The following is a 27,815-nucleotide window of genomic DNA, read 5'->3' on the forward strand; positions in this document are numbered from 1 at the left end:
TCATCCCAGAGGTTAAGGACAATCCTTCACCACTCTTTGACCCTGTTTACACCTGGTCACTTCATGCGTCTTGAGTATCAGGAATGTATCTGGATGAGGCCGAACCACATAAAACTGCAAGTGTAAACTTTTTTAGAACAGATTTAAGAGCTTAGATTTAGGAGCCACATGTTATAGCAGTGTAAACACATTTGACAACCAAAACCCCTCCCAGTACAATCGAAACACCAACAATTATTGCCGTGCAATGAGCGAATTTCCATATTCCATCCCACAGAGCAATGGGATTTCAGTCTGACTAACCAGAGACGCATTTGAGTACCAAGTGTAAATGTTTGTGGCTAAAATCTGGATACAATCCAGATACAGGTCACATAAGGTGACCAGATGTAAATGGGGTCATAATTTCATGACCATTTTTAGTACATGGCATTTTTAGTTTTTGTGATGTTACCCAAACCAATGCGTTTGCATGTAGCTGCCTATATAGCATTTAGTAGTTTTGCTTTGCCCATTCATGCTGAAGTTATAAGCAGTGTTTCAGCCTGGCCTGCTCAATGAATCAGGCACAAAAAAGGCCAGCCAATCAGAACTGTGGTCATTTACATACTATAGTAGTAAATGTGTGAAATATATGTAGTATATGGGACATTTACACAATAAGACTGAAACCATTCCCAATAATAACACTATATGGTCACTAGATGGCAGCCTTATTCAGCATTAAAATCAGGTGGCCAGGAAAGCCTCCTTTCCTGTGAGCCAGTTTTTCTCAACTTCAGCTTTCTGGATTTAACAGCATAATGGCATATCCTGGACTACACCGAGTTTTGAATGGAGACATTCAATGCATAGTCCAAGATAGGGGGTTTGTCCCAGCCCACCACCTTGCTGCAGTAACAGCCTCTACTCCTCTGAGGACAGGACGACTTTGCAGCAAATACTAAAACATTGCTATGAGATTTTGATTGGATTTAGCCACAAGAGCATTAGTAAGATCATGTTCTGCTATTGGATGGTTGGTTCTAGATCATCATCATGAAGAAAACACAACTCCATCTCACCCCAGAGATATTAGCTGGAGCTCAGCCCTTTTAGGATATGTGCAGCTGCCCTAGAGCACTGGTTCTCAAATCCTGGTCCTAGAGTAGCACTGCCCAACGAGGAGTAGTGTTGTCCCATCTCTAACACTTCCAGTTCACCTCAGGATGGGCTTCATAATTAGTTAATTGGGTGAGCAAAGCAATGGCACCCCATGACCAGGACTGAAAACATCGGCCCTTGCGAGTCTAGGTTTAGGTAAACCGTTTGTGCCAGTTGTTGAGTTTGCTGGATAGAAGGGGGTGTCTGAATACTTTTGGACATACAGTGTACTTTCACTACTATCTAAAACTACAACAAAACAGAAGTCGTTCTCAGGAGGGTTGCAGCAAGAGTGCATGGACAGTGCGTGCCTCATTATGCATCGCCTGTTGATTGGCTGACAGATTAAAAGGGGGTGTGGCTCCGGTGGGCGAGTCCGTTATAAAAACCCATATTTGTCCAAATCATATATTTTAAGTTTTACTTCGAAGTGAGTCGATACTGTAATATTGTAACTAAATTCAGCTCTTTAACACTGTTTACTTTCCTGAGCTAAAATGAAATATGATGCTTAAATAAAAGGGGTTTAAAATCCCAAAAGGCAAAGATCAGCAGACTTGTACCGGACTTGAGCGAGATTTGGACGTCTGAAACATGTCTCAGGGCTGTCGTCTGCTCGCTGGTTTCTTTCTGAGCTGTGTTGGATGGGTTGGGATCATCATCGCCACCTCCACCAACGACTGGGTGGTGACCTGCAAGTACGGCATGCACACCTGCAAGAAGATGGACGAGCTGGAGTCCAAGGGTTTATGGGCAGAGTGTGTGATCTCGACCTCTCTGTACCACTGCATCGCGCTCAACCAAATCCTCACCCTGCCTGGTAAGAACACAACACACACACACACACTCACACACACCAGTGTAGCCAGTGCACGTGTAAGGAGGCCAGCACGCCTGGTTTTAAGTAAATGTACTGAAGTAATGTTTCACTGGTAAATGTGAGGTAGCTCAAACCACTGCCTACCTCTTACCCCCCTCTCTCTCCCCCCTCTCCCCCCTTTCAGCAGATTTGGGGTTTTAAGGGGTTTTACGTCTCTAGTTTTGTTGTATTTGTTAATCAGACGTATGGTTTCTAATGTGTGGAAAGTTATGTGAGATTGTTACTTACATAACTAATAAAAAAAAGTAAAAAATAATAATAATAAGTATTTATTAGTTTAGATATGTATCTGTTATAGATATACAGGTAGATAGATGACTTTATTAAAAGTCAGTGAAAATAGCAATAACAGGATCAGATAAAAAATCAAAAGCTTACTCATATATAGAGATAGAAAGTAGATACAGTATGATGGACTAATTAAATAAACTACATATATGTGATGCATAAGACGTGTGTTATGCAGAACAATCTGAACTCATGTCAAATAGTGATGATTATGTATGATATATTATATTAGATATAATATATATATATATGTGTATATGTATGATAGACTGAGGTCAAATTGAGGTAATGTTTTGCGCATTGTAAACTATAATACCACACTATGTATTGACACCAAGTATCATTTACAATATATGCGTAAGAAGTGTGAGATACACTATATGGACAAAAGTATTGGGACACCTGCTTATTCATGATTTCTTCTCAAATCAAGGGTATTCAAAAATAGCACGTCCTGCTTTTGTTGGAACTTCTGTCCCTACTCTCCAGGGAAGACTTTCTACTAGATTTTTGGAGCATTGCTGTGAGGATTTGATTGCATTCAGCGACGAGAGCGCTAGTGAGGTCAGGATGTGGGATCACCCTCAACTCCCCAGCTCATTCCGAAAGTACTAGATGGAGCACCATCCATCACTCCAGACAACACAGCCCCTCTGCTCCACAGCTCAAGCGCGAGCCTGGCATTCGGCACGGTGCCAATATGGGCATGTTTAGCTGCTCCAGAGGGTCCTATTCTATTGGCAGCATTTCACTACAGGGACTAAACAAGCTGTGTCAGTGCATTTGCACATCTGTGTCAGCAGTGGGTGCAGCTGAATGCATTCATAAGAAGGGGTGTCCACAAACATTTGGACATTTAGTGTATGTGGCCATTCGTAGGGCTTACTGATCAGGAAAGTTCGACAAAAGCATCTCTTTTCTCACGAGTGTGTATATGTGTGTGTGTGTGTCTCCCACAGCCCACGTGCAGGTGGCGCGCGCGCTCATGCTCTCCGCGTGTCTGCTCGGCCTGCCCTGCTCTCTGCTCGCGCTGCTGTCGGCTCCCTGCGTCACTCTCAACGACGAGCGCGCGGGAACGAAGCGGAAGCGCGCGGTGCTCAGCGGAGCTCTCATGCTCATCATGGGTGAGTTATTACACAGGCTGCTCGCGTGGGCCTTACATATAGATTATATACATACTCATAACTGACTGCTTCTGGTAGTGTGTGTGTGTGTGTGTGTGTGTGTGTGTGTGTGTTATTAACGTTAAGATTTTATTCCATTTTGTCATTTTGGAGCATTTCTATTGGCTAATTCATTATGAACCATTTTTCATTTCATGTCAAAAAGTGAAAACAGTAAAAATGGAGATACAATGTTTTTGCGAAAGTTACAAAATGAATGTATACGCTTTCACTTTTAAGCAAAATTATTATTTTTATTAAACTATTTAGAGAATACTACAAAAAAACAATTGAATAGCTGAATAAAACAGGACGGATCTCAGACTGGGTTTAAGCTATACTTGATATGTTATTTAAACTCTGAGCTGTGGCTCACATTTACTCAGAGAAGCATCTGCTATACATTTGAACTAAAGCTCTGAAATTTATGAGGCCTAGTATTAGAAGTCTGACATTTCCGAAGGGAAGCCAAATGGAGGACGGGGTCACCTGCCATCTGTTTGCCAACCACTTTTCCTCTCTGGAGCCGTCTCTGATAATGGAGCTTAAACTAGCCATAACCGGGGTCACGGCAGATGGATCACCCCTCCCAAATTACCCAGATATTTCCTCCATCCTGTAGGAAGGACCAGTCATGGTCACCCGTCACAGAGTGACAGTGTTATACTGATATGCATTTCTCACTTTCCCCCTGCAGTCATTTCCAGGAACTAGGTTTGAAGGAAATTCGGTAAAAAATCAGACTTACACTATTTCACCTCTTTCCCTAAACATAGTCGATCAGCGAAGACATGTTTGGTGTCACTGTATAAGAAGAAGAAGTCGAGGATAGCTGCTGCACTGTTTGGCTCTGTGACTGTACACTGTGTGTATTTTTTATAGATAACAGTGCACCACACTCCAGCATGAATTATTGACTTTGCTGCACAATAATTGGTTGGGTGTGAGTTCCTATTTCTTGTCAGGTATATTAGCTATGTAGCGGCCGTGCAAATTACAGAAACTTCAGACACTCAACATTCCAGAATTTAAAGGAGTCGTGGCCAACTACTGGCCCACGTCCCGCTATGGACTGAGGGTGATGACTTGGTCCAAATGGGAGCACAGGCGTAACTGGACTATGGTTGTGTGCTGTCAAATTGCTGTGATTTGTCATTTTACGTGCTCTAAGTCATTAGGGATTAGGCAAAATTACACCATTAGGCAAAATAAGCCAGTTTTAAAAAAGCCAGTCTTCTCCCAAGGCGTTGGGCGGCGGACGCACAGGCATCTATTGTGTTTTGAATGTTGTGGCTGGGGAGTTTCAAATAGCCCTAAGTTGTTGGACTGTGGTGGCGTATGTGTATGAGGGTAGGGGGGAGTTCTAGACATTTTTAGGCTGTGGCCAATCAGCAGTGGTGAGAAGCATTTGACCAATGGTTGAGGTAGCTGCAGGTACATGTAGTCCAATAGTGGCGGTGAGAAGGCAGGGCTTAAGCAGACCTGTTTAAAGCTGTGTAAATCCACATGTAGATCAGTTGGCGACAGAGGAAGCAAATAATTATGTCAAATTAATGCGGAATTTGACATTTTACACAGTTAAGGTTTTTTTTTACATCCTGAAAAGAGGACATGTACGGGAAAAAGGATGTAGGGTCACACTGATTAATGTTAGCTCTTTCTGTTTCTGTAATGCTCTCGATATTAAAAACAAGCTTTCCAGTCTTTCCTTTCTAAGCCAATCTCCATTTCAGTCCAGGTTCGACCCTTAAATCACTAACAGATCTGTGTGGATTTTCTGCTGTTTTGTTCTGAGCTCGCTGTCTCTTTCTACAGCTGTGTGTGGGACAGTGTCCACCGTGTGGTTCCCAATCGGAGCTCATCATGAAGACGGCCTGATGTCCTTTGGTTTCTCCCTCTATGCTGGATGGTTAGGCTCCACCCTCTGCTTCCTGGGGGGCTCCATTATGACCTGCTGCTCGGGTGGTGATGCTCCAGCCCAGCGGACAGAAAACCGCTTCTACTACTCCAAACAGAGCGGCCTCTCCAACTCCGTCCAGGCCACAAACAACCATGCCAAGAGCGCACATGTCTGAGAGCGGAGACATGGACTGGACTGCACTTCAAACACATTCAGCCTCTTCATCTAACGGAGGGGAATGCTCTATCTCTCTTTCTCTCTCAGACACACACACACACAGATGTACATACACACACGCACATACATAAAAAAGGAATGCACTGGGGGATTTTACACTGCCATGGTTTGATCGCAACCATGCGAAGATGTAAAACTCTGAAACATGAACAAAGTGTTAGCGCATTTTGATTTTCGTCACTCCAATCAGTTGTTATTTCTCTGGACGTGAAGCTTTCCTTTCAGATGGACCTGTGGAAAATCAGGCCGGGAAGAAAACTCGATATTTCTCTTCCCGTTGTCCTCCCTATATAACGCATAGCCTTTTTGTTCTTTGCTTTGTTCATCTGTTATTCAAAGCCGTTTGCAATAGTCTTGCTCAGACTGAGTAGCATTTGTTATATTTGCAATGCATCTTCATCTGTTCTGGCACCAAATTATCAGACATCTTTTCTTCTACTTCTTTTTTTACATTCCTATATGCCATGTGATACACAGTCAGACAGACAGCAGACAGGCAGGAAGCCAGAGGCCAGGTGTCTTCTCCATGTTTTTTCCTGCAAAAACTCTTCACTCCATCCTGCTTAAAATCCCTCAGGAAACCTGCAAACTAGGGGTGGGCTATATGGCAGAAATATAGTACACCATGATACCTGAAGACAATTTCATGTTACAGTATATAACCTATATAGCATATGCTAATTCTCAGTGGATTGTTCCAGAGGAATTTTACTGTTTCCCCCCCAAATATTTTAATTTCATTACAATACAATTAATTAAGATAATTAACAGTCATTCTGAGTGGTTAATGTGAAACGCTCTATTTTAAAAAGACCTACTGAGTCAGGATTGTTCACAGTGGTGGTGAGAAGAATCAGACGTCTGAAGGCATGAAATGGTTTTGAATATGATTATGCTGTGTGTGCCCTGTGGCTCTGGCCTAAACTTGGGGTGGGGTCGGATTTCGATTCTTGAAAAAATGATGTTTGCTGATCATGCAGTGTTGACGGAACGCAAAAGGTGGAATTTCAGCACCGGAAAATCTGTGGCGTGCACATAACAAATACACAAGATGAATGAGTGAGAAATCCGACCAGCACCCTCTGTATTCAAAGCTATGAAAGCACTGTAGCTCTGGTTGGCAGCAACTACAACCAAGCATCCAGGGTATTATTGTTTGCATTCAGTGACAAGAACGTTTAGGTCAGGCTGTTGGATGAACACCACCCCACATCATCCCCAATTTCCAAACTCATCCCAAAAGTATCGGATGGAGCATCATCCATCATTCCAGAGAACACAGTTCCACTGCTCCACAGCTCAGTGCTGGGGGCTTTATACCCCTCTAGCCCATGCCTGACATTGGGCATGGTGCCAATAGGTTTCCTATAAGACATAGAGTGCACATCTGTGTGAGCAATGGCTGCAACTTGAAGTAGCTGAATGTATTCATTAGGAGTGTCCACAAAAATAAAGAACATATAGGGTCAATTTTCTCCAACAGGGATTAGGCCTAATCCTGAACTACACAGCATTTTGAATGGAGATTTTCATTGAATAGAAAACTGTCTGGGCAACCAGTTCATGGTGTAGAATCAGGGGTCAGGATTGTTCGCAGTGGTGGAGATATGAACCAGACGTCTGAAAACGTCATGAAATGGCTTTGAGTAGCCTGTTTGATGCCCTGTGGCTTTTGGCCTAAATCATGTATTAAATTCAAAGAAATCCAGGACAAAAAGACCATATCCATGGAGTCGTTGGGCAGAGATAGTCTACATTTACCACTTACAGACAAGCACTAACACATGTGTAGGTTCACAGGTGGTTGTAGATAGCAAATAAAATGGCTATATTTGTACTGTAGACATTGTGACCTCTGGTTCCTATTATCAGCACTGTAGAGAAATCAGAGATAAATTGGTGCATTTGCTATTTAAAGTTGTGAACTGGAAATATGTGGAATATATATATATATATATAATTTAACAAAATAAGTACAAATGTGCTCTAAAACCTGCTTTCATATTTGGGCTACCGCTCTGAAATGGCACAGTTCTGCTTTCTCATGGACCTCTGAAGTCATGCGTCATTCTGTGGTCGACGTCATGCCTGTATTACAAACTGTATGACAGAATTGTTCAGAAATGACCTCTATCGAACTGTGTGATAAACAAAAATCTCAAGCCTACTGTTTCTCTGTACACTTCTCTCCTGAAAGCCACTAGATCCTCTCCATTCAGTCAAAATAAGCATATTGCTAAAACCATGCTATAAGCAGGCGAACAGGTGCACTCACTGCACAGTGACACACCAACAGCACACAAAAGTAAGTCATAAGTAACTTCAACAACACCACCTACTCCAACTCTACTACTAATCACTAACCTCTTTGCCTGTTTTTATTTGGGGGGTGGGGGGTGGGGGGGGGGTTCTGATGAAAGCTCAGTGTGCTGCAGTGTATTGGGTTTGCAATACTTGCTTTCCACAGGGCATGTGTATGGGAAATTAACAAAATTAACTATATACTATATATTAACTATCTATAATCATATCACACATCACACTAATTATTTCCTTATATATGCTCTCTCATATGCTCTCTCTCTCTTTCATGAAGTCTTCATCTTGGGGTTCTCCCCAGACTATTTAAAAAGAGAAGAATGTGGGCTGATTCTCAATCCGCATTTTCACCTGTACTTGTGGTCCTGTGGACTTGTGAAACATCAGCTGCAGCACAAGTACTGTTCCATTCACAAGTTCCCATCCTGCCAAGAACAGTCCAAGTGCCCTAGATATCCCAGAATGCCTTACACACCACAATGCTATTCCAATTGCAGAACTACAGTACTAAGACCTCCTGTACTCAAGTTGAACAAGCCAAGTCAGTTCTACCGAGTACACCAGTCTAAACTTGGAGTACTTCGTATTGAGAATTCCCTCTAATTTGGCCCTCTAGTTTGTTAGGAATGTGTGATACATTATTTCCCAGACATTACACTTAGGTTTACAGTTATGGCATTCAGCTGATACTCTTATCCAGAGAGACTTACGAGGTTACTTGTATCACAGAGGTGGGCTTAAGGACCCTTATTGGTGTAGCACATCGAACCCCAGTCACCCAATTGGTGTGGTAGCTTACTGGCTGGTAGTGGTGTTATCTATTGCGCCACACCAACCACACTAAATTCAATTCAATTCAATTCAATTTTTTTCTATGACATTAAAAACGCACAAAAATGTAACTGAAATACACTGATTTTTATCAGATTTTATTTTAAACAGTGTTCAACAAAAAGCACTCTGGACCTAAGTGTATTTACACACTGTGTATTTGTAGTCAGGGTGATTTCATGTGCGTAGCTGATATATAGTGACGAAACAGAAATGTTTTCATACACGTTTGAACAGTGGGGGGGGAGGGGGGGTACACGAGTAAAATATTCAGCAAACCACCACAGAAATAACTTGATATCAATGTTGTGTGATATTTGGAGAAGGCATGTATTATGTACTCAGCAAATGCCAGTCATAATATTTCTGTACACTGACCTTTTAAGTCAAGACAGCCTTATGAATGTTGATCGTACACCACTCGCTGGACCTTTTAACAACCTCTTATCTTCAATTGCAAATTCTTTTATGTAAAATAAGAAAGAATCAAAGCATGCGTGGAATGTATAGACGAATTGTAGCACACACACACACACACACACAAAGACACACGTACAGACACACACTCTTGTTAGAGTGTCATGCTGACTGAGACCATCCATGACATCGGAATAGCTCACTCTCACTGGGAAACTGGAAGGCACTATTGAAAGCTCAATCAAACAAGTCTGGAGAGCAGCCTTGTCTCCTGTGCAGACGCTCTCAGACTAGCACACAGTTGCTCTTAGTTCCATCTGAAAATACAGAGACCACCATCATCACAAGCCCTATTTGGGCTGGATTAGTTTTACTTGAGGAGGTACCGTTATCATTTAAAGGGCTCATATAGTGAAAAAAACTGAAATTTCATTTGCTTTAAAAAATATGTTTTAAACAGTATATCATCATTTACCAATGGGCTGTTTAGTCCTCTGTCCATATATGGAAACTAAGGTGTAAATTTGCTGTTTTTGGGATGTAACAAGAACCAGCCTATTCAGCCTACAGTCATTTAGCCCCGCCCATTCATGCTGAAGTTACGAGTTATGAGTGTTTCAGCCTGGTCTCAAGAGGAATGTACGTACATGACTAAAAGACCATGTCAGGATTTGTATAATGTGTACCAAACATCATACACGAATTACTGACGCAACCCAGACATGCAGAATTCGTTAAAACAAAGAATATTTCAAAGCAACCAGTGAAATGTTATTACCTGAACTTAAAAACAAACCAAACCTCACCTGAACCATTCCCCAATCCCTAAAAATGAACTTAACCATAGCAGAATGTGAAAATTGTACCATTTCTGCAGGAGTTTCCATCCATTCATTATGTTTTTAGAATTTGAAGCTCCATAATGGAGAAAAGCAGCATGAATGTAGTTGTAGTGACACTTATCTTATTCACTTCCTTTTTCGAGGCTGTGTACATTTGATGAAACAGCACCTCCAGTGGACGGGAGCTGTAAATCCTAAAATATGTACGAAATGTGATGAATTTCGGGTGGTACACCTTTAGTATATATGTACGAATTTCATGAGATCACAGGATACAGGGAAGCCAGTCAGAACATATGTTGTTTACATATACCAATGTTAAAAGCCCAGTAACAAAAACAGCCTTACAGCAAAGGGATGGGGAAAGAGGTTTTTGATAAATAAACCGACGCAGATGGCATAAGTGGACCTTACGAAAATGCTAAATAAAATACACGAAAAATGTAGGCTGCGGACCCTTCAGGTGATTTTCATTGCGCTCTTTTGAATTTAATCCAGTGTTTGGACAGGCAGTAAAAAGGTATGAATTACCTCCTACAGAATGTATAACCTTCAATATCAGCAAAGCCAGGTAAAATATCCGATCCCAAAATACATTACACAACCTCCTCCAGTAAAACCAATCCAGCTCTCACAGTGCTATAAATATCTAGTGCACATTTCTAGCAAATACAAATACAGCATTGAAAACCAAATAAAAACTTTGTCAGGCATAAGAAAAAGCTGTGAGACCCAACAAACACTTGTTGCCTGTGAGGCGTAATCCCTTGTGCGGTCGTCACTCAGGTGAGTATTCAGAGTCATCGTTGACCAGCTCCTCAAAGCCCTTCTTCGTCCTGCCTCTGCCTCTGGATTTGTGACTGTTTGAGGATGTTGAGTGTTCGTCGGCTTGCTGCTGGTACTGGTTCTGGTACTGATAGCCTCTAGCCTCGGCGGCCCAGCCTTGGTACCGGCCCTCTTCTCCGTCCTCCTCCTGCCGCTGGAGGTCATCGTCGACCGTGAAGCTTTCGTCCACCCCTGTGTCATATCTCTGGTAGGAGCTGGCGTGGGCCTCCTCCTCACGAGCATTCAGCTCCAGAGAGCTGTTCCACATGCCATACCCAAAGTAGATCATCAGACCTGTGCAAGAAGAGAAGATAAGACAAAAACTGCAGATGCTCATTACAGGTCAATGCCAACCTATGGTGATTTTCTGTTTTTAGATAACAACACATGTTTGATGGTCAGATTCTGCATCTTTAGTTAAGCACTGGAACTGCAAGTCTGCAATGTTGCTAACACTAGACGTCAAGAGTCTTTTTCATGTATATATGCCCACAAACGTCTCTCAATTTGCTCACAAAACAGACAGGTAAGCACTTTAGGCCAAGCAAAGAATCCTGTCTTAAGTTTCTATGCCTGCATAACATGCGTGCGCACAAAGAGGGGTCAGAATTTGGCATGACACCTGTTGTCTAAAAAGTCAAACTGCACTCTAAACCACACTGACAAGTCTACACAATCTCAATAAAGACCTGGACGTGATTTGAGCGAGTATGGAGAAGTGTGCAGGCATGTATTGAGGGATAAGATTGTAGGTGACTATTGACTTCTAGTGCTTGTTAGCAACATTAGTCGTGTAGCTCCAGAAAGTGGACACCAAATAGGTCTTAACTGAAGGATCATGCAGATGACAGGTGGAAAATTATACCTTTAAACCAATGGTTTGGGGAAGAGGCACGCAGTTTGCAAAACGTTAACATGGAGCTTTAAACTTATGTTACGTGTTTGTGGACAAATCCTCTACAATTTATGATTTCATAATGCTATATATTACTATATATATATTCAATTAAATTGTTGTATATTTGGCAAATAAATATGCATAAAATATGTAATGTATAAAGGTATAGCACAATTATGTCCTATTGTGTCCTATTGTTTATGTCCTATGTTAAATTCACCAAATAAATAAAAAAAAATATTAAACTACAGACATGCACATCTTCTTGGACACCATCTTTTAGAAAAAGTTGCTGCATACGGGTGAGATTGTGTAAATTTGTTGTAAATTTGATTTTGAACCATTGTGTTGAGTGAGCTGTCGTACCTACAGAGCACCACACAGCAAAGCGAATCCATGTGATGCTGGACAGTTTGAGCATCAGGTAGATGTTCACAACAATGGCAGCAGTAGGCACAAAGGGTACACACGGAGCCATATAGGGCAGCTTTTTGGGGCTTTCTGGCTGCCGTAGAATGATGATAAGCATGGCTGCCATTAGGACGACGATGGTTATGACAAGTGGGACCAGCACCCAGCGGGCACCCCCAGAGACTCGGTCCAGGCCGTATATGACGAGTATCCAAAGCAAGAACGTCAGGACGAAAAGAAAGATGACGCAGGTAGTGACGGTCCGTCCCGTCGCAGGTGTGGGCTGGGCACCCGATTCAGGCAGTCCCAGACGCGTTCGCAGGGTGTAGTAGTTGGTGCCCAGAATCCTTTTCAGTAGTGAGGTTAGCACATTGTCAGAAGACTCAGAGTCCACACCTTTTTCACTGACCCCATATCCCGAGCTGTCTGACTGGTAGCCCCCAGAGTCGGACTTGCTGATCAGCATCTCATCGTCTCTTTGTGAAGGGTGATTCTTGGTCCCCCAGGCCTCTCCCTCACTCGCTGGTGAGTAAGCATCCCTCTCGCACTCTGCCAGCACACCCTCTTTGCTCTTACAGGTCTCTGCATCCTCTGGGGTGACGCTGGTGAAGCCATCTCCCTCGGGCTGATAGCGGAGCAGCAGGACACACACAGACACCAGTGTGTAGGCCAGCAATGTCCCGATGGACATCATCTCAATCAAGTCCCTTAGGCTGACCAGCAAGGCCAGTAGAGCAGCCAGGAAACCCGAGACGGCACATGCTACCACCGGCGTCTCAGTGTACGGACTCACGTGGGAGAGGAACCTGATACACACACAAGTGCTTTTTCAGTGGCTAAACACTTTCAGCTCACACTGCATTCGTGCAGAGACACACACAGCATACAGATACACTGCCATTCAAAAGTTTGAATCACTTGTGCAAATAATAATATACACAATAGGTTTAAACCATATAAATATATATACATATCAATATAATTGTTTATTTACATTTATTTTGTGTAAGGTTGTCAAATTTGAGTAATATGAGGAATTCTGAATAATAATTTTATTATAACTTTATTCTCTCTCTCTACGGCTTTCTCAGTCATTTAAACATAATCTCTAGTCATTATTCCAAACACATGTTTACAGCTTTTAGTGCCCCACTAATGATTTGAAACCTGTGAAGGACAAATATATTAGCATAATGTTATACTGCAGTTGCAGCTACATTCATTTTATATTATTGACAAAACACAGGGCACAAAAATAATGAATTAAATAATAAACGATACATGCTGTAGTTTTCTTTGTATAATCCTGTCTCAACACTAGCCCTGAGAACATCTTACCACTTCAAATATGAGATATACTAGGTTTATTTTAATCTACATGAAGATGACATCAAAATGTTTTTACCTTGTTAGCTCAGACTCTTGGTCATATTAAACAGGTCATTTAAAAGTCCAAACTTGTCTTTAAAATGTCTATTATGTTGATGATGTCACAGGTGGAGAAACACAGTAACATCTAGGGGCGTAACGGCATTCGTACCGAAGGGGGGCATGGTTGAGTGCACACAGTCTCATGGAAAATACGTGGTACGCACTATTAGGGTAAATATGATAATTATACAATAACGTGTGCCACTCAGGAACCTTAAATTGTGAGCCACTGGATAGCCATTTGCATGCTATTGTGGGAACTGTTGTTGGTTTAGGAGTATTCTTATAGTAACTGTAGTCTTGTTTGCCCTCCTTGCCCCCCCTCCTCCTTTGTTCTCTCCTCTCTCTCCCTCTTGGTGCCTCGTGTAGAGAGAGTGACATAGACATTTGTTTTTTTTTTCTCTCTGTATCCTTTATCTCTCATTATTCTCACCTTTGGATCTGGAATAACTGGATCATGAAATCATGGTGCATGGGACACGGACAATGTGTCTACATTTTTGTGTGTGTGATAACACATTGCATGCTAACGTTTACACTGTGCTGTTTAATACAGGAATTAATTGATTCCAAGCTTTTTACCTACAATATTAGGGGTATCGAAAAAATAAAAAGTCAAAATACTTGTGTCCCCCATGTGACCAAAAGGTTTCTGCAGCACTATTTCACATGTGATGTCGACTTTCAACTTAATATGTTAAAGCAAAACACATTTAGTTTAAGATTGTGTTGAATTGGTTTAAGATCCATCTCACCATCTCTGAATAAGTTTGAGTAATTTAACTGTAAACCCATCACAATGTGTGAAATCCCAAAGTGATTGATGCAATGTGTAAACAGTCCTTTTAATGAAACATGCAGTAGGTCAGTGTTCTAGAAGTACTGACTACATCCACAATATACTCAAATAACAATACCTTTCATCACACTGACCAGCCCTAGACAGCACACATATACTGTATATACAGGCAGACACATTAAAAGAACTCACTCACCTAAAAAGCAGACCATCACCTGCCATGGCATAGATGACTCTGGGCATAGGAAAGAGGGAGCCAAGCAAACTGACCGTAAGTCCAGCAATTGCCCCCACGGCTACTATGTACTTCCCTGCCAGGAAGCCATGCACGGCAAACATCTCCATCAGAGGAGCATCTCCGTCAATCAGGTTATAGGGCACCATCAGGGTGAGGATCACGCTGACCTACAACAATTTATTGTGTGTCATTTTTGTGGCACTGATGATCAAACGTCCACTAAGCCAGAGTGAAAAGCAAACAGATCATTTCAAGCTTCTCTCAGGGCCTCTCTACAGTTTGTCTTTGGTGGTATGAACCATGATTACACTTTTAACACTGAAAAATACAGAAACATACTCTTTAATAACTAAAGCGAGAGAAATATTTCTTAAGACGCATCTTATTCATTGTGTGCACTGAAGTAAAAGACGCTTGCAGATTGGTAATTGAGGAAAAAAGAAAAAACGCTGAAGGTTGTGCAGATGAATAAAACCTCACATTTCTGGCATGCATGTGGACACTGACTAATAGACTAAAAGCTCTGCTTTATGCTGCCTTTATGAATCAATGGAAGAGAGTGTCACATACTAAGAATAAACAACAGACGAAGGTGATAATGTCTGGAATGAGGATGTACAGTATGTGAGTGCAGTGGGCTACTAACAGAGACGTAGGCAGTAAGGCAGGTGACGAGCGAGGCAGTGATGGCGTAGGGGATGGAGGTGTTAGGACTTTTGGCCTCTTCTCCTGTGGTGGCAATTATATCAAAGCCGATGAAGGCATAGAAACAAGTGGCAGCCCCCTGCATCACCTGCAAAAAACAACAGACACGCCTGCCCTGTTACTGGCTTCATCATCTATTTTCAGTAAGAATTGCTTGAATAGCTTCTTAATTGATACCTAATTCATACCTAATCATAAAAAAGCACTCTTACCCCTGACCACCCGTAAGGCAGGAACCTGCCATCCTCCCAGTTGGCTCCAGAGAGAAAGAAGAGGCCTGCGATCACCATGAACACCCACACCACCAGGTTGATGATGTTTAGCGCGTTGTTGAAGCTCACTGAGTTCTTCACCCCTAATGCTACAATCACCGTCACCACCACAGCAATGAGCAGAGCCAGCAGGTCAGGATACGACTCCTCTCCTTTACCTAAGCAAAGCAGTCAATCACTGTACGGATATAATTACCCCACTACATAAATGACTCAATATGATCATTACATGTAAACACAACTTCTATGCTATATGTTATACATCCTTAATGGCCTTAATGAATGAGTGAGGATTGAGAAATAATTTTTATCTAATTTTTAGATAATTACAGTATGTTGATTTAATGTTCTCTTTTTGTGTAATTACACACTTTATTACACAGTGTGTTGCACAACTACATTTGCCTTCTATTCACACACATTCAGAAACATCACCATTCTTAATAGCGACCCTTGTTATGCAGTGACAATTTACAGATCAGATATCAATATGTTTAATAACAGTATATTAGGTTACCCTGTGTGGAGAATACACTGCTTTCAGTTTAGCAGAACATATGTCAGGTTCACTCACCCAGGCCATTAAGAGTGCCGAGGTGGTTGATCATGTATCTGCTGATGGTGTGATTGGCCAAGGAGTCGAACATGCTGCTGAGAGCGCTGGCCCCGGCTGCTGTACCGATCAGGTACTCCAGAATGAGATTCCACCCGATGAAGAATGCAACAAACTCACCCACTGTCACATAGCTGTAGGTGTAGGCTGAGCCGGTGGTCTTTGGCACTCGCACCCCAAACTCAGCATAACACACTCCTGAGAAAAACACATATTAAGCATTTAACCCCTTGAATCCTAAGACTGATTAGGACTGCCATGAATACTCAATCTAACATCTTGTTAAAAAAACATTTTGATGAACTGATAATGTATAAATTCTCCTACTGGTCTCTCCAGTATGAAATGACATACAATGACAGAACGATACTGAACGGTAACTTGCATTTTTACAGGACTGAAACACTTCAAGCAGTAGTATGTGAGAATAGGTATTTATTACAATACCTGCTTTGAGCCACCATTAAACAACCCACTCTACACATGCATTTCAGGACAAGCTGAGAGAAACAGAACCCTCATTAAAAGACAAAGAATCATGTGATTACTTCTTACGATTGCAAGGCTGTTATGTTTTTTTGTTATTATTTGTTATTTTTTAAAAATGCGCTACCATTATGGCCTAGTTGTCCAAGAAAGTACAACTGGCTGACACAGGCCTCTATTAGCTGGTGCAGTGAAGCTGAAGAGATGGTGGTTGGCTTTACATGCACTGAAGGAGATGTGTATTAAGTCCTTACGCACCTAGTTTTAGGAGAACTGCTAGGGCTAGGGGGAGTTATGAATGGGGGGTTAATTGGTGGTATCAAATTGGGAGAAAAGAAAAAAAATCAACCAACAAATGATAAAAAATAGAAGACACCATTCCATTTGTTTGTGTGTTTATTAAACATAAACAGAAGAACATCTAATCAATACAGACTAAAATAAGAGGCAGAGGAAACCCTTTCAGAATGACAAGTGAGTGTCTGGATCAGATAAAGTGATAAAAGCACTCTGAATAGCCAATAATCACAGACAGGTGCTCCCCCTGGGTTGCCTCACACACACTCACAAACGCTCACACCACAGCAGGGTGTAATAACGACTGGAAAAGAAGCAATGGACAAATTAGAAGTCATTATGGCTGTGTCAGACACATCTCACACAACACAGTAAACAAACATGGTTGAAATGCAAAGAGAAAAAAGGCTTTAACCCATTGGACTATACGCTTATTAATTAGTTATCAAACTTAATTAGATGTGTTGCTCATTAACAGTAAGAGAATTATGTGGATCATTTGGTAATAGTCATGAGCTTAATATCTAATTTCATGAGGCTGCAACTATACGTTGATTACAGAAATGTGTTGTTTTAAAATCAACAGAGCTCTTTAAAGCTCTATAATGTCCTTATATATAAGAGACGCAGTCGTATGTCAAATTGCAGTACACTACAAGAAGCATATGGGGGCGACATGGCTTGTTTCACTACAAGGGACAAATCACTTGTCACTAGGGCTTTTCCATTCCAGAATTTCTGAACTCAACTCCGATACCGATTTCAGGTGATAGGAATTGATGGAGTCAATACCAAGAGCGTCTCCAAATAAAGTCTATTTGTAATATACTATTACAGTAACCATAAAGTCATTTAAATAATTTTAAAAAATGAACATTTTGACCATAGTCGGGCAATTTAGTGAGTTAACACTTTTCCCCCAATTTCTAATTTGTTTCTAATTCATTTATTTCCTTTTCCAATTAGCTAGGACTCCCCTTAGAGGAAGCATGTGATTCTTTAATGTCTCATGAAGCCTCATGAAGCCAATTTTTCAAACAGCCGCTTACTAAACTTTATTGGACAGGTGAACATGCCTGGAGGAGAGCTAAGTGGCTAACTGTCAGTTCTATTACATCAGCTAACAGACGTTCACACTGTCTAGCGTAGTGCTGAGCAATGGGGGGAGAGGGAGAGCCTACCAACCCAGAGAGATTGGGTCCAGATATCCTGTCTGGGACTTCTGGGCGTGGATGGCTATTGGCATCTCTCAGGATTGAAGCAAACACTAGCTAAATTAATTTAGCTGGCTATCAGGATCTAGATCAACTTTACCTTTAACTCTGAAAGTTCTTTCATGTGGGTAAAGAACTGTTTTAATGCTGATAGATAATAATTTGACTAATCACGCAGTCTTAAATGTAAGTTTATACACTATATGGACAAAGGTATTGGAGTAGCTGTCTCTACTGTCCAGGGAAGACTTTCTAGTAGATTTTGGAGCACTGCTGTGAGGATCTGTTTGCATTCATTGACGAGCGTTAGTAAAGTCAGGATGTTGGATGATCACCACCCCACCTCATCATCAACTCTCCAACTAATCTAAGTATTGGATGAAGCACCATCATTCCAGAAAGCACAATTCCACTGCTCCACAGTTCAATGCAATAGGAGGGCCTTATAAACCGCTAGCCCATGCCTAGCATTAGACGCGGTGCCATTAGGCTCATGTGCAGCTGCTCCAAAAAAAACCTTCTATTGGTAACGCTTCTCTACAGGGACTAGATAAGCCTTCTATGTCAGCAATGTGTGCAACTTAACATAACTGAATGCATTCATTAGAAAGGGCGTCCACAAACATTTGCATACAGACCCTTCACAGGTCCATAAGATATTTTGCATGTAACTAACCTGACAGAATGGACGCCACTGCAGCGATGATGAAGGACATGATCACCCCAGGTCCTGCCATTTCCTTGGCAACCAGCCCGGCCACCACATACATGCCCGTGCCCACGCAGCTGCCCACGCCCAAAGAGACCAGGTCCACCGTGGTCAGCACTTGAGCCAGCCTGGTACCATGCAGGTCTGCTGCACCTTCCTGCATGGAATCCACCGGCTTGGTCCGCAGCACGCGGGAGTGGAGGCCATACCAGGACGTCTCCCACTTAGCGAAAATGGAGCTCATCATCCTTGAGGCCTTTTAAACTCAGTAGGTGAGGAACTGTGCTACCGCTTGGTGTTACCGCTTCATGTGCTGCCGCACTGCCTTCTGTTTCAAATTTGTCCACCTCACTTGTTCTAAAGTTCTCCCTCCTGAGGGCTTAATCTTAAGGCCACTTTTTGCTTCTGCACTTACGTCACTCTCTCAGAGGGGATCCACCAGCACCTAGGTCAGCATGGTGCTGTACATGAAGCACGACTGCTCAGGGATCCTGTAAGGAAGCAGAAAGAGGAGAAGGAGGACTAACAAACTGCAAATTAATGCACAGGATTTTAACTGAACAAACATCAGTGATGACCAAGACAGCACTGATTGGAAAAATTAACCCCGAATCAGTTAATAAGTGACAGAAAAATAAACTACACAGCCAGTCAAAAAATTAAACCACTTTACCTATTTGTAAAAGGGTTCTATATAGTACTGAAAGGAGTTCTCTGGCTCATTACACTAATTACATTTTTTGATGCCACACTCTAATGGTTCTTTGAGAGACGCCAAAGAAGAATGACTTTCGGTTCCATAAAGAACCATATTTGTAATAGAAGATATGTGAATATGAAGAGCCTTTAAATGGGTGAAGAAGAACTATTTCACCAGGCTAAGAATCATTTAAGTAATCAATTGGTTCTTAGAGTTATCAATGCCTTTACTAAAGAACCCTTGAAGAACCTATTTTTAAGAGCCTATGCTTAATTGTTTGGGACTTGTTTCAAAGACAAATGTAAAACAGTAAAGTTGATGCCCATGTATCATTTTGAACCCACCTCCAATTAATATGCGGAGATTCTTCAAGCCTGTTGGAAAAGCATCCCAGATGGCCCCTCATGAAGCTGCTTGAAACAAATGCCAAGAGTGTGTAAAAACAAAAGGAGGAAAGAAGCTCAAACAGATTTGCTGTATAACAGAATAGCTCGTCTACAAGTGGGTATGTTTAACTTGTACTGGTAACAGTCCTGTGTAATTGTTTTCAAGCACTTAAAATATAATATAATAATAAATACAACTGCAATCCAGTCACTGTGTGGATTTGTCCAATTCCATTTGATTTAATTGAAAGAGCCCATATTATGAAAAAAGAAGGATTTCCAAAGAAAAGGTACCATTCACTCTGCAGTCCAAACTCTTCATATATGAAAACTAACTAACAAAAATAGACCATTTTTAAATGACTGCTTTTCTCATGTCTCTCATTTACATATCTCTGCCTATTCAGCCTACCACAGATAAGCCCCACCCATTTATATTGCGTTGAGTTCTTTTTAAATAAGGCACATTTACACTGCATTTGGCGAACGCTCTCATCCAAAGAGACTTACACTGTTAACTCAGAAAATACCCATTCAAAAAGATACCTCTAAGCTTAGATACTACTAAATACAAAAGTCTCTGTAGAGCTCACAATACTCCACATACACTTCGCCCAAGTACACTTGGAAAAAGGTGGGTCTTCAGTCTATGTTTGAAGACAGCAAGCCGCTCTGCTGTTCCAACACCCAGGGGAAGTTTGTTTCACCACTTTGGCCCCAGCACAGAAATAAATCTGGATGCTTAAAGGACAGCCAATCAGACCTCATTTACATGAGTTTACTATACACATATAGCATATATGTGAAAAGCACTGTAACTGTAAGTAGCAGGCTTTTCAATGACATGTTTAAATATGTTTCCACCGCTGTGAACATTATAAAACATAAAATGTTAATATATTACATTTAATGTCCAGAATAATTATGTAATATTAGAGAAAGCTGTACAATCCTACATTATTATTACAATACAACTCACATCTAGAATCCCTTGCATTTGAAAAGTGCTGTTAAATCTCAATTATTAATATGAGAAAGTGATTCTGATAATATAAGTGATTCTGTAAGTATCAACACACTGACTCAGGTGAAATGCTGCTGTGGTGCGACGTCTCATTTGACTTTTAGATTAGACAGCAATGTCTAGCGGGTATTGAAATACAAATGACAGGGACAAAGTGATCACTGTGGCTGAAACATCACACAGGCCGGCAGAATGGAGAGCAGATAAAGACAACGACAGCTTCACGATCACAGTCCGAGCAAAGCTGAGGTAGCGGGATCCTGCCAGTAACAGGCAACACTGACAAACACTAAACATCTGTATTTACTTCGTAATGAAAGAAGAAGTATGGAGCCACAAATATACCTTTTTAAGGAGAACTGAGCATTTAAAAGTAAAACGTATATGGTTTAAGAAATAAATGTAAATGTGTGAGATGTGGTGGTGTGTTAAGCAGTAATGAATGGCAGGTACTGGCCTTAACATAAATAAAATTGTGCATAATTGTAGGCAGTTTTAATTTACATTTATTTAAATGATAGGGACGGTTGATTTAAATGGGCTACTGGTGCTAAGACCTCCATTTAAAGAGAATTATGCATCAGAATAAGGTTTCACATTGGGCATCCACATCATTCTACTTTACTTTCAGCAGGTAATAAAAATCTAAATGTTGGACTTCTCTGGACCTAAGACCTGTAGAGCCACTAAAAGGTTGTAAGCAAAATATGAGTTGGCTTAAAATGAGCTGATTTACTTGTAGCCATGTCTGGCATTTTCTGTCATTGCATTGCAATGTTATTACACACTAGATTAAGCATTTGTGGTCATAAAAAAACTCTTACAGGAAAGGTGATGCTCACTCTATTGTTGAGGAATCCCCTTTGGGTTGTTTGTTTGGGTATGCTAATGACCAAAAGGCATCTAACAGGACTTGCTATATTATAGACAACCAAAGCTTATAACTTATAAAATGCGAAGCAATGAGACACATTTGCTGTGAAATATAGTGTGCTTGCTCTGTAAGCGTGCTATAGCTGTTGGGTTATGGTACACATCAACATTTCAGTGGGACTAGAAGCAAACTAGAGAGCTCATATTTCAGTTGTATCACTGTAGTACACTGAAGTACAGTGTGTGAGCTATTGATGGGAATTTAGACCTCCCATCCAATAATATGAGCAGGCATGACTGAATATGACTTGATCTATTGGCAAGAAAACAAAGAAAATTACATGGCTTTTAAGATTTGTTAGGTTTAGATAAGGTGTAAATAATAAAATGCACATTATTTGAGTCACTAAGTAAAAGTACAAGTATTCAGCTGCACTAGTACTTGAGAGAACTAGAACTTTTCTACAGTAGCTAAGTACAATTACTCAAGTATTTTCTACCCTTGAGCTGAACTGACTGACAGGAGAAAAAGAGGAAGATCTCGGTGGGCCTTACTAGGCAATGCTGATACAATCACAGCAATAGTATTTTGTCTATTTTGTGTAGCCACGTTACACATCAAACAACTCATCTATGTATTAATGTCCTGTTTCCTTCACTCAGCTCTACAGATCTCCTTTCACTTTGGTCCTTTGCGCTGATACCATCGCCATGTTTCATCCCTCTCACTCTAATATGCACCTGCAGCTGACTCAGAGAAGTTCCAATTACAGCAGCTGACTGATTCCAGACCTGTCGGCTTGGCTGACAGAGTGAGACGCCCCTTCTGCCTGCCTGTAATTACCACTCCCAGTACAACGGGACTGCTCTGCTCTGCTCTGGTAAAGTCAGACAACATCTCCGCTGTAGACAGCTTAAAAGAGACTGGCACAAGAAGCAGCAGGGCTTTACTCATAGACACCATTACATTCTTAAAGAAAGGCTTCTAAAGGCTCTCGGCTTGGCTGTAAAGTCCTTATTACAGTTACATCTAAATCTGAAACACCTTGCTGTTTTTATTATTTGAGAATAGCAGAGTTCTACCAAGTTCTACCAAGAGGTTCTACCATTTGGCACAAAAAATGTTTTTGTTTTTTTTGCGGCACTGCCCAAAAATATATTGAAGGTTCTTTGTGAGACCAAGTGGCTTGTCTAAAGTATCGCTCCAAAGAACCCTTTTTAGCACTGTTATTTTTAAGAGTGTAAATTAAAATATAGAATAGAATAGAGAATACGACAGTCAGACTCTTCGGCTCAAGTGTGTCTGCCCCATGTCATTTTCCTTTTAGAAATTGTAATTACACTTATCAGCCTCTCGCATCTGACCGAGTGACCCACTCATTTCTCAGCTCCTTGTTGGGCCACACTCTCATTAAGCCCTGCGATTTCACTGGCACAGTGTAGCAGGTCTGAATTATACTGAGCCATGGACTGAATTATTTCAGAGGAACTGGGAAAATAGGAGCAAAAACTCAAACAACACTCAAATAACACGTGTCAAGAGTGTTTTTCTTCGAGATGCCATAGAAGAACCACTTTTAGTTTTCTATTTGGGCGTTATGAGTCTATGCCATCTCGACGAAGACGAAGGGTCCTCGCCCTGTGTGAAAATATCTTGAAACCAATTGAACTGGTCAAATGTTCAGAAGGTATATCAGGCAAATATGCAAATATGCATTATTTGATGTTGATTTTCTCGCCAATAATATACACTATGTGGACAAAAGTATTGGGACACCTGTTCATCCATCGTTTCTTCTGAAATTAAGGGTATTGTAGAGGAGTTTATCCTGCTTTTGTTGGAGTAACTGTCTCTACTGTCCAGGAAGGGCTTTCTACTAGACATTCTATTCTATTCTACCTTCAGTACGTCTCTACAGCGACAAGCCGTGTGTGCAGTTGCACTTGTAGTGTAAATGCTAATTTGGCTTTCGTGGTACCACAAAACCAGTGAATACCAGTCTGACTTTGTAGCTTAGTTTCCATGTATGGACAGTATTGAGTTTGGAAAGAAAGGGAGGTTTTGAACCTTTAACAAAACTAATCTACTTTATCCATCAAATGCTTTTAATAATAAGGTGAGCCTTTAGTTTTTCTTGATATGATCGCTTTAGTGTACACGGTTTTAATGCAATTAAATCTGAAACACTTTTACTGGTCTGTTTATCATGAAACATACAGCACCGCTGGCATATCCAAATGGTATAAAGAAATGAAAACTGAAAAGAATGCAGTTCATTTTCACATAACAGTGATATTCCACCAAAGGCCAAAGGACAATGTATTAACATGACTAGATCAGAAATATCTCCTTGAGTTGTGCACAGATACTAGCAGCAGTTCATATAGGCAGCTTGTGGAGATGATTCATTCAAAAGACCTTGACTGATGAGGCACATTTGATTGCATTTGCTCTTTATGTGCAGACAAAGCATTGACGTCACAGCTGGGGGCCATCAGGAGGGGGTGGGCTGAAGGATGGACCATCCATCAGATAGTGTGGAGGAGGTGAGTCCAAAGCAACAGGCTTCACTGCACCACCCTGAGGCCATTCCTCAGCAGGGGAGTGGACGGCAGAGCGGGGGAGAGCCATGGATCAAACCTTGGCCACTATATTTACGTGCAATCTCGCCTCGTTCATGTGCAATTTTAGGTGCCTTACTTATGGCACCCATGAGAGTTACAGAATAGTATGTTTGAGGATAAGGACTGATGGAGTGGTGCTTTTGGTGATTTCCAAGTGCAAGAAGAGAAAAATGTGCAGTTGGATGAATACACTGAGACAGACTAATGCTTTAGACATAATGTAGGCTTTGCTGAAGAGCAGTGCACATTAGGAACAAGTGGATAGATTCTTCTGATCCTTAAGGTTTTTTTTTTTTTCAAATCAAGTGGCCTGTAATTGCAACCTGATGTGTAGGAGATTAACATACATCTAGGAATTATCCAAGTATATAGTGACAGGTACAATATTAGATTTTTTACTCATTTAACAACCATCATGTCTTGAGTCACCAGTTATATATTGAGAGTTACATTTTTACTAATAATAATTAGCTAATTAGATTGGACCATTTAGTTAAAGTACCCATAGTATGGAACCCTCACTCTTTCCCTCACTTTCCTTACTTAAAAAATACCTCTACAATGTACATAAACATCAATCATAATGTAGAATTCATTTATAGGTTCATACAATCCAGCCTTATATTTAGAAACTAAGCAAAAATATATATTTATAAATATTTATTATAGCAAAACTACTTAACCAATTTATTCACCACCAATCAGAACAGCGCATTAAACAGCCTGCCCTGTATAAGTAGAAAATCCTGATCAATTATAAGAATATTGAAAGTGGGTTCTTTAGGACTATTGCGAAAACAACAATCACAAATCCACTGATCAGCCATAACATTAAAACCACCTGTCTAATATTGGGTAGGTCCCTCCTTTTGTCACCAAAACTGCTCAATAGTGGAAGCAGTTCAGCATATGGTCTCTCTGAAGACCTCTGAAGGTGTACCTGTGGTATCTGGCACCAAGACATTAGTAACAGATCCTTTAAGCCTTGCAAGTTGTGAGGTGTGGCCTCCATGGATCACATTAATAAGCCTTAGGCACCCATCACCCTGTCCTTCCGTGGACTACTCTTGGTAGGTACTAATCGCTGCATACCAGGAGCACCCGGTTGTCTAGATATTAGAATTTGGATCTTGTCCAAGTCACTCATTTCCCTACACTTTAAGAACCGACTGTTCACTTGCTGCCCATTATATTCACCCCTTGAGATGATCAATGTTATTCACTACTTGTTTTATTGTTATGGCTGTTATCAATCATGTATGACTGAGTTTAGAATTTTCACTGTAGAAATCCTAAAGACTTTCCATTTTTCTACGTATAAAAAGACTCGCATCAGCATCGCCATATTACTCCGGATCAGACTGAAAAGAAAATCCATGGCATCGCCCTTCTCAGAGCACACTCTCAGAATGACAGTGCTGAAACAGACCTGCGGTCAGCCTCCGCTCTGAGCTTCTGGAAAATTAGATCATGGACCTAATGCTGATGGATAAGATGGAATGGATCCAGGCCAGAACGCTTGGTGTCTATAAATGACAGCGAATACTGCCTCCTGTCAGCAGTGCACGAATAAAAAAACATACCTATTAAATAACATACACATTTAAGCATGTCACCTAAATTCCAGTTATAAGTAAATGGTGTAAATCTGAAAATGCATCACTGCTTGCTTGGCTCTAATTTAGGCTCAGTATCAGATGCTCCACACACACGTAAACAGAGTGGCTGATACCCACTGTTGGTTAAGCTGGACTAAGCTGGACAGCTATCAGGGTTTTGCAGTTGCTTTTTCTAACTGACTATCCGGACATCTGTGCATACATGCTCACTTCTGTTCAACAGGAGTCAAAGTTTTGCTTTTCCTGCTAAAATCTAATCAGCATTAGTGAACAGAATAACAAGCTTATTGGACCAAAATATATCCATGGGATTTTTTTTTTTACAAATCACCTTCACCTATGCACTGCACCAACCCAGCAGGCTGTGATTGGTCATTCTGTACGGCCTCTTCCTGTCAAAGTGATTCCAACGTAAGGAATCTAGCAAGCATTAGCACTAAGCTAGGAGTGCTAAAACATGCTGTTTACACAACGAACTGTGAAGTTTGCCACATTCACAGTTTTACAACAACATATGTTACAAATAAGCCTTTTGTTTCTTAACAGTGAGCAAAAAGACACATCAGTGAGTTAACCTAAACCTCAGTTTCTCAGTTAAATTATTCAACTACATTGTCACTGTCAAACAAAAATCTCCAGGATGACAACTTTACAGGAATAGGGGGAGAAAATAGTAACTTTTAATGCAGTCAATGCATGTAAAAAGATTTTTATTCCAAGTCATTTTGGAGCATTTTTTATTGGTTCATTACAATGTAAAGAAAATATACCAGAGTCAAATAATGTCAAAAAGGGAATAAAAAGGGAAAAATTTAGATTTTTTTTTTTTGCACAACAATGTAATTGGTGGAATATTCAGGCGTGCCCTAGACACAAACAATAAAATAAAATGTAATAAAATAACAGAAGTGCTAAACCTAGATTACATCACTGTGCAGTCACACAGCCCACATAATTACAACAAATAACAGCCGGTTCGTTTCCCATATGCTTTAGAAAAGCATGTATTTTAAAGAACTCAGTTTCCCACAATTCGTCGCGGTTTGTGTTTCTGTAGGGATCTCGCGCTGTGGAGAAATTCAGATTTTACCAAATGAAATATTCATAAAGATGACGAGTCAGCTCCAAGTCCACAGAGAGTTTCTCAGAGAGAGAGAGAGAGAGAGAGAGAGAGAGAGAGAGAGAGAGAGATCAGCCTCTGCATCCTCCAGGGCAGGTAGGCGGTTACAGCTCACGGAATATCGAGTTTAACAGAAGGAGAAAAGCACCACAGTTTAGTCTTGTTCAACTTGTCAGCTTGTTTGAACTGGAACCTGACTGCAGCCGAAATGTCTCACAGCGACTTTTTAAGAAGGGCAGTAATTGTCAGCTCGCAGACAGGCAGAACTTACCCGTGGAGGATTACCCGGTGGTCAGCAGAGCTCCATCCCCAGCAGAAACAGTCCAGTCACGGCCAGCCTCCAGCGAGGAGCAGGGGGACACAGCGCGGAGACGACGGTGAATAATTCACCGGCTCTGCCATGTGATCAGAGATAAATTAATTATTCAGCACTGCGCTCCTCCATTCAGCAGCTGCTTACGTCAGCCCTGCTCCGGCGGATGTTTCGAAGTAGTCCGGCTCTGTTTTTTTATTCATATTCATATTCATATTCATCAGTGTCCAGCTCTAG

At 41.1% G+C, this 27,815-nt stretch overlaps 2 protein-coding genes across 2 annotated transcripts; one reads left to right on the forward strand and one right to left on the reverse strand.

The window, feature by feature from the left end:
- Positions 1–1,737: 1,737 nt before the first annotated feature.
- Positions 1,738–7,748, forward strand: cldn11b (claudin 11b). Its single transcript, XM_072658321.1, has 3 exons — positions 1,738–1,963; positions 3,271–3,435; positions 5,290–7,748. Exons 1-3 carry the CDS (start codon positions 1,738–1,740, stop codon positions 5,547–5,549), a joined length of 651 nt encoding a protein of 216 aa, XP_072514422.1. The 3' UTR covers positions 5,550–7,748.
- Positions 7,749–8,924: 1,176 nt separating this feature from the next.
- slc7a14b (solute carrier family 7 member 14b) lies at positions 8,925–27,599 on the reverse strand. The gene is made up of 9 exons (XM_072658333.1): positions 27,537–27,599; positions 19,963–20,028; positions 18,886–19,409; positions 16,174–16,410; positions 15,540–15,757; positions 15,269–15,415; positions 14,581–14,789; positions 12,110–12,960; positions 8,925–11,139 (listed from the first exon to the last, which is right to left on the reverse strand). Exons 3-9 carry the CDS (start codon positions 19,163–19,165, stop codon positions 10,799–10,801), a joined length of 2,283 nt encoding a protein of 760 aa, XP_072514434.1. The 5' UTR covers positions 19,166–19,409; positions 19,963–20,028; positions 27,537–27,599; the 3' UTR covers positions 8,925–10,798.
- Between the last annotated feature and the right edge of the window lie 216 nt (positions 27,600–27,815).

This window comes from Salminus brasiliensis, chromosome 1 (assembly GCF_030463535.1).
Source record: "Salminus brasiliensis chromosome 1, fSalBra1.hap2, whole genome shotgun sequence".
NCBI lineage: Eukaryota > Metazoa > Chordata > Actinopteri > Characiformes > Bryconidae > Salminus > Salminus brasiliensis.

Excerpts from the sequence above, each read along its gene's own strand:
- slc7a14b (XM_072658333.1), bottom strand. The coding sequence starts at position 19,165 with ATGATGAGCTCCATTTTCGCTAAGTGGGAGACGTCCTGGTATGGCCTC. Across the intron at positions 15,416-15,539 it reads TGCCTTACGGGTGGTCAGGG|GTGATGCAGGGGGCTGCCAC; the intron begins GTAAGAGTGCTT and ends TGTTTTTTGCAG. Across the intron at positions 14,790-15,268 it reads GCCTTACTGCCTACGTCTCT|GTCAGCGTGATCCTCACCCT; the intron begins GTTAGTAGCCCA and ends AAATTGTTGTAG.
- cldn11b (XM_072658321.1), top strand. The coding sequence starts at position 1,738 with ATGTCTCAGGGCTGTCGTCTGCTCGCTGGTTTCTTTCTGAGCTGTGTT. Across the intron at positions 1,964-3,270 it reads CCAAATCCTCACCCTGCCTG|CCCACGTGCAGGTGGCGCGC; the intron begins GTAAGAACACAA and ends TGTCTCCCACAG. Across the intron at positions 3,436-5,289 it reads AGCTCTCATGCTCATCATGG|CTGTGTGTGGGACAGTGTCC; the intron begins GTGAGTTATTAC and ends CTCTTTCTACAG.